General features: G+C 39.3%; 1 protein-coding gene across 4 annotated transcripts in view; it reads right to left on the bottom strand.

Annotated features, from left to right (window-relative positions):
- dctn4 (dynactin 4) overlaps positions 1–4815 on the bottom strand; it is a 12074-nt gene extending 7259 nt beyond the window's left edge. Inside the window, exons 1-6 of one of the 4 annotated variants that reach the window (XM_053641753.1) lie at positions 4685–4815; positions 4201–4561; positions 2479–2549; positions 1386–1564; positions 1151–1194; positions 893–1000 (exon numbers count right to left, since the gene is read on the bottom strand). In XM_053641753.1, coding sequence (XP_053497728.1) covers positions 893–1000; positions 1151–1194; positions 1386–1564; positions 2479–2549; positions 4201–4335 — 537 coding nt within the window. In that variant the 5' untranslated portion in view covers positions 4336–4561; positions 4685–4815. Of the gene's footprint in view, positions 1–892; positions 1001–1150; positions 1195–1385; positions 1565–2478; positions 2550–4200; positions 4601–4684 lie in introns of those variants that run through there. The other 3 variants (XM_053641756.1, XM_053641754.1, XM_053641755.1) reach the window with 3 other exon arrangements.
- Positions 4816–7500: the final 2685 nt, after the last annotated feature.

Raw genomic sequence — 7500 nt, 5'->3', positions numbered from 1 at the left:
CTTTTAATTTTTTTTTCTCCAAATGCTGCGTGAATTCTGTATGTTCAGAAATAATATATTTTGTAAAATTGACGAAACGTTTGGACGATTATCTTTAGTTTAAATACGTTGACACCGTTTTAGCCTTTTGTACTCACGCATCTATTTTAGACCCATGTTACTTTTTAACGTTTGACATTTAGACAGAATCAAACATTCGTACTTCATCCGGATTTAAGGAACGAAAAACAAAACAAACAAACAAACAAAAAAAACGCCAAATAAAGTCTAAAGAATCTGGATACGCGTATAAATAATTTCCACATGAAAGGGTTAGAACTTGTTAGCGTGCATGCCGTTGTCTGATTTTAGTATGGCGAAAAAAGGAGACAACTAAACACGCTTAAAGCAATTTCACGTAAAAACAAAACAAAAACAAAACGATCAAAGAAAAGATCGGAACGGAAAGAAGAAGTGGAGGTGATATTTTTAAGGAGTTAGTTACGGGAAATTAGCTGGAAAGTCACTTTTAATTAAATTTTTTTTTTATTTTTTGTTAGTATGCAGGTGGTTGAAGAAAAAAATAAACAAATAAACAAATAAATAAATACATACATACATAAATAAATACCACCACAGGTTTTAACGTATTAAAAAAAAAGGAGCTGAAAATCCCACTGAAAAAATTTAAGTGTTATTGCATCAAAAAATATAAGAGCCAATCGTCTTCCAGTATGCAAATGCAAGGCCATGAATTAACTGTTTAACAAGAGACAGGGGGCGGGGCTTAAACTGTAAACGCCACATCAAGCAATGTATTGTTAATTAAAACAAATTTAAAGTGACAAAAAAATACTTGGGAGATATTTATTGACATTACGGTGCATGCGTACGTGTGTGTGTGTGTGTGTACCGAGAAGGCCTGAGGCATGAATGGACGTCTTCGGGCCAGTTTCTTCCTGTCTCTCTCCAGCTTCTCTCTCTGGGCCAGTTGTTGATAATACTCGATCAGTTTATTAATCTGAGGAGGCGACGTGCACAGAGACGCGGAGGACGCTTCACTCAGGATGCAACAACATCCACAAAATATATAAATAAATATATCAATATAACAAGATAAATCATATAAGTAAAGATAAAGATATTCTCCACTGCAGCTGGAGTCACTTACCCTCTGAGTGTGAGGATTCTCCGGCTCCTGCCATCCTCCACTGGCTACAACACAAACACACACACACACTTAGTTCGCAAAGAAAGTTAACCGTTACTTTCTCTGGTACATGCTTCCAAGCTTTATTTACAGAACATCTCTATACTCTCTATAATTAACCAGAGGTCAGACGCTCCATACGGAAGTGTGGACACCTGACCATCACACATCACATAGGAGAAGAGCAGCTCCTCACCCACAGACTTGTCCGCCATGCCGACGTCGCGCGAGGTCCAGCGGCAGAAGCCACAGGCCAGGTAATAAGCCTTCTTCATGGTGGTCTTGGACGGGTCGTCGGGCAGCGGCGCCGGGATGTTGGTGGCTCGTGTGGACAGCGTGTGCATGCAGCACGGGCAGTCGAAACAGTTCGCACATCTGGAAGTTTCACAACAACAACCGAGCAGCTGTTAGGAGTGTCTCAGGTATCCGTACATGTTACCCATTACGGGAAAAATGCTTAAATATCGGGAAAAATATCGGTAAACCCGATAATCGGTAGATCTCTAGTCAGAAATGCATTATGGACTGTTACAGAGAATAAAAGAAACATCTACACAGATTAGGATTTCGGCCACGTCCACATTAATCCGGATACATTTGAAGGCGTGTCTTTTTCTCCATGTTTTGGTCTTCCGTCCACACCGAGACTGAGCTTTTCGAAAACGTTCGCCCAAGTGGATCAATTTGAAAACGCTGCTATCGTGTTGTAGTGTTGAGGCCTGCTGCGATATTCGGTGTTCCCGGTGTTAGAGCCGCACACCGATTACATCACTCGCCCACTGCGGCACCGCCCCCGCCGTCGTTTTGCCTTTTTATAGTAATAAAAATCATTTAGTTCAGTTCGAGAACTCTAAACTGCTCGATTCGGCACGAGTCCGAGTCGCGGCACAGATCAGGTTTCATTGATCTCGTGACGAGAGCGAGGCGAGCTGACTGACAAGACGATGGCGGGAGATTTGGTTTCAAAGCCAAACGTAAAAAGCGCCTATTTCGCAATACCTCATGCTCAATAATGCTCTTGAAGCTGAATGAAATCCCTACAAATCCCCCCAATTTTTTTTTTTTAAATGCTGGTTGAGATTCAAGCAAATGTGAAGCATTTCTTCAGTTCAGTGGAAGCTGTAGCTCAGAACTATATATGTACATATAAATATAAATACACATACATATTTGACCAGGTGACGAGTTTTCCTAGGTTTCCACACATGTAATGTGAAGCTCTTATTGCTCAGGTTTTATAAAGTTTTACTGTAATATAATAACAATAAGCTTTTTATATATTAGTTTACCGGTTCTTCTTGAGCTTCGCCTCAGCTGACGGCATGCTCTCCAGACAACTGGGACAGTAATGAGAGTCAACCTGAAACACACACGATGTTAGTTAACGTATAAACATTCATGAACAGATGAACAGTACAACAAGTTAAATTAATATTTAATAAATAAAATATGTCATAATATGGCTCTGAGATGATTACTTTAAGAACTAATAATTATATTCAATGTTATATATATATATATTCTCTCTGGGGGAAAAAAAAAAAAAAAGTCCCGTCCTCAGGAGATTGTATTTTAAAGATCATTTTGTAAAAAATCCAAATAATCTGTATTGGAAAGGGGTTAAACGATGTTTTTCACGCTTGCTTGATGAACTATAAATAATTATTGCACATGCACCTGTGGAACAGTCCTTAAGACACGAACAGTTTACAGGCGCTGGGCGATTAAGGACACAGTTACAATAAGTTCGGACACTAAAGAGACCTTTCTACTGACTCTGAAAAACACCATAAGAAAGATGTCTAGGATTCCCGCTCTCCTGCGTGAACATGCCATAGACCTGCTGCAGGGAGGCATGAGGACTGCAGATGTGTCCAGAGCAATAAACTGTAATGTCTGTAATGTAAGACGCCTATGACGGTGCTACAGGGAGACAGGAAGGACAGCTGATCGTCCTCGCAGTGGAAAACTACATGTAACCGTGTGTCCCCTCAGACGTGATCGAGAACTTGTAAACGCCTCGGTGGAAGAGTGGAGGAACATCTCACAGCGAGAACTGACCAATCTGGTGCAGTCCATGAGGATGAGATGCACTCTAGTACTTAAAGCAGCTGGAGGAGACACCACATACTGACTGTTACTTTTAATATTGACCCCCCCCCCCCTTTGTTCAGGGACTCATTATTCCATTTCTGTTCCTCAAACGTCTGTGAAACGTCTTCAGTTTATGTCTCAGTTGAGCAAATATTTACACATGTTAAGGAATTTTCTGGAAATAAAAGCAGGTGTATATGGGAGGACGGTTCCTTTTTTGCTGAATATATATATATATATATATATATATATATATATATATATATATATATATATAAACTGACACACATAAATATTGGCACCCTTGGTAAATATGGGCAAAGAAGGCTGTGAAATTTGTCTTTATTGTTTAACCCTTTGATATTTTGTTCAATAATAATAATAATAAAATACTCGGCTCTCATGGATATCAAACAAAAACTCAGGTTTATCCAAAAACATATCTTGGCTTAAATAAAAGTATGTGAGTGAATTAGCCGGGTGTGGTGAAGCTTAGCCACAAGCTAGCTATCCGGCTAGCTAACAAGCTAAAAGTGCTTGAATAATTATCAAATATTCAATATATCCAACTGTTTTCCAAACTAAACGCGATTATGATCTAAAACAGGACAAAAAAAAGACAAAATATGGCCAAATATTATTTAAGTCAATTTCGTCCAGCTAGCTAGTCTATGAATGGACGCCCACTAAAGAAAACAGACCGACATACAGACACTTGAGACGACCAATAGAATCGCGAGTCTCCGAAAATACGCATGACTGACACGTCACGTAGCCAATCGCATGTCAGGACGGATGGTAAAGTAGGCGGGGAAAATCACATCTCAGATGATGTTATTATTCATACGGTCTAGGCATCCACCCTGACGGTTTAATTTTTACGTGGGGTGAAAAAAACATCAGCTCGAGATACTCACTTCATGTGACACGCACTCCAGAGATCGCAGCTCGCTGCAGTACCGACAGAAATAGAGCTGAGAGAGCGGAGCGCGGAGCTTCTTCTCTCCGCGAACCAGATAAACCGCTCTGTCGGGCTGCAGGAGGGACGCCATTTCTGAACGATGACGCCTGTTTCTTCTGTTGGCGTTATGTTTTCCCCATCCGTATTCCGACAAGCCCCGTCTCCTACTTTATGATTGGCTAGTAGTTCTCACTGACAAGCGGTTTGTTGAATAGGTTTCGAGTATAGAGATAAGACTAGCCAATCCATGCACAGGAGGCGGGGTTTCTGGAAGTCCAACGTTGTCTGACGTTGTTCTCTTGACTAAACAGCGCCGCCTGCTGATAATAGAGCAGAAAAGGAAGAATTAAAGCTGTTTTGTTCTGCACATTTACACTGAGCTGCCATTTTATCAGCTAAAACTAAAATACTGCTCATTTTGTAGGTCCAAAATGACTGACCGTAAAGCAGATTGTTATTTTCAGTGTATCCGCCTCCCTTACTCTTCCCCGTCCATCAGTGTGCAGCGGAACTGATATCTGTAGGTGTTATAGGGGAAAATAAACCTTCATGTGGTTAAATTTTGACATTTGACATCTCAGCCAGAACTAAAGCCATCGTTGGCCATGATGTTGCTTAGCAACCAGAACTTACTGTTAATAGTCTACATGTTGGAAATGTAGTCTGTTCATTGTGAATATTATTTATAATAAATGAAAGGAAGTGTGTTAAATTAAATGTATTGAGAACTGGATTTTATTATTTTGTTTTTGTCACCGTCTGATAAAAGTAATAAGGGCAGGTAAGGGGCATTTAGGCATCACTGTAACGTCACTGTAAAGTACTTCTGATTCTCATTTTGATTTGATTCTGATTCTGATTTTAATTCTGATTCTGTTTATGATTTTGATTTGATTCCGATTCTGATTTTGATTCTGATTTTGATTCTATTTTTATTCTATTTTGATTCTCATTTTGATTCTGAGTCTATTTGATTTTGATTCTCATTTTTATTGTTTTTGATTTGGATTCTGTTTTGATTTTCATTTTGATTTGATTCTGATTCTATTTTGATTCTGATTCTGTTTTATTCTCATTTTGATTCTGATTTGATTCTGAATCCATTTGGTTATGCTTCTGTTTCTGATTTTGATTCTCTATTTTGATTTTCATGTTGATTCTGAATCCATTTGATTCGGATTCTGTTTGATTTTGATTCTCATTTTGATTCTCATTTTGATTCTGATTCGATTTGATTGATTCTACTTGATTCTGATTCTATTTGATTTTGATTCTGTTTTTGACTTTGATTTTATTTTGATTCTCATGTAGATATGATTTCGATTCAGATTCTATTTGATTCTGTCCCCCCCCCCCCCCCTGGATTTTAAAGTTTGAATTATTTAAAGTGCGTTAGTATCAGATCTTTGTTCCTGTAATAAGCTTCTCTGCTTGAGTGAAAGTGTAAATCATGAAAATCAAGTATACATCATTTTCTTCAATAAATTGTCTCGAAATCTATTTATTTACACAATAGGTTTGCTGAGGTCCTTTTTGTGTGTTTACGTGATTCAGGTAACATCGTGTTGACTCAGGTCGCCTCATGGCGCAGAGCAACATGTTATATAAACCGGAGAGAGAGTTTATCTGAGTTCAGACACACAGCTGTGTTGACAGATAGGAGGAAAATTAGTGAAGGCTGTATGGAGCTCTGTCTTTCTCTCTATGGCAACACAGAGCTTTTCAATGTAATTAGCAGAGCTGTACACGTGGTGGGTTTTAATTTATAACCCCCCCCCCTCCTCCCCCCCCTCTCTCTCACTCTCATTCTGTTGCTTGTTTTCTTGTTCCTACTGGTTCCTCTGTACCAGTGATGTACTTCTTCACAAATCCTGCATGATAAAATAAATAAATCTGGTGCACGTCTCATATCTCTGAGCTGCAAGCCCGAGTCCTCTCTCAGTGAAGAAACAGAAACGATTTTAGAGCCTGACTGACTGAGCTACTATTTGCTAGCTAGCTGCTGTTAGCTAATCCGTCCACTCGTTAATCCAAGCAAAGTAAACAACTAATGTAACATTCCAACCGAAAATATACTGGTAAACAGCAGCTAACATTTACACCCAATTTCATGGAGAGCAGCGGTTATTTTTCCCCCTTAAAAATAGGTCGTATTGAGTGTAAATTTTGACTGCTGTGTACCGGTATATTTCCATTTGGTACATTACATTAACACGACGCATTAGCCAACGTCTAGCTAGCTAGCAAATAGTAGCCCGGGTAGTCCCGACTCAAAACTCTCTAATCTTTACCGGTAAGATTCGAAAATATACTTGTGCGAATGACATGACTACAGTTTTAGCATTTTACATATTCATTAATAACTAATTAACAATAAGGATATCTCTTTATTTTGCTGAATGACCAGTGCACCAGTCCCTGCCGCTGAAAAACACCCCTAATGCACGATGCTACACCATCGTGCTTCACCCTTCTGATGGTATCACGCAGGTGCCTGGTTTCTTCCAGACATGATGCTTGGTATTGAGGCCAAACATTTCAGTCTTCGTTTCCTCAGACCATGAAATGTCCCTCAAGAGGGAACCTTTAAATGTTTATATGTAGAACCCTATCATGGAGTGTTTTATTATTCGAAAAGGTTCCTAGCAGAACACCTTACTATCAAAAGAACCCTTGGAGTACCCTTTTGCTCCTGGGTATTACTCAATTCCCAATTTCAGATCATTATGACTCGGGAGTTGTATATTTTTCTTAATTTATTTCATTAATTCCAGGCTCCTTTTACATAATAATCAACGCAGGACTGTTAGGCCTCCTACATGGGGGCAAAGACCAATCTTTTATGAAGTGACTCAGTGGAGTACTGGACAACACACACACACACACACAAACACACACACTAATACCAGCCATCTTTAAATATACACCCACATATGTACCCTCTGCCTCTTTCACACACAAACACACAGGTCAGTTGCTGTTACCCGGACTTATTTCATTAGTGCTTCTGCAACATTTACAGACTTGTGCTCAGAGTGTGTGAAGAGAACTGAGGAGGAAACGCTGATCAGAGTCAGATACACCACAGTAACAAGTGATAGTTATCTGTTTTAGTCGCAAACACGGCTGCACTGAGTGTGATATCGTCGAATAACTGACTTTACACACATGGATGCCTCATCTCTACAGTTATAACAGTGTACATGTTTAAGACCATGTGTTTTTGTTCGTAGGCCTGTATATATATATATATATA

Source organism: Ictalurus furcatus, chromosome 14, assembly GCF_023375685.1.
Source record: "Ictalurus furcatus strain D&B chromosome 14, Billie_1.0, whole genome shotgun sequence".
NCBI lineage: Eukaryota > Metazoa > Chordata > Actinopteri > Siluriformes > Ictaluridae > Ictalurus > Ictalurus furcatus.
Note: the sequence above shows the minus strand (reverse complement) of the source record. Positions and strands in the feature narration are given on the sequence as shown.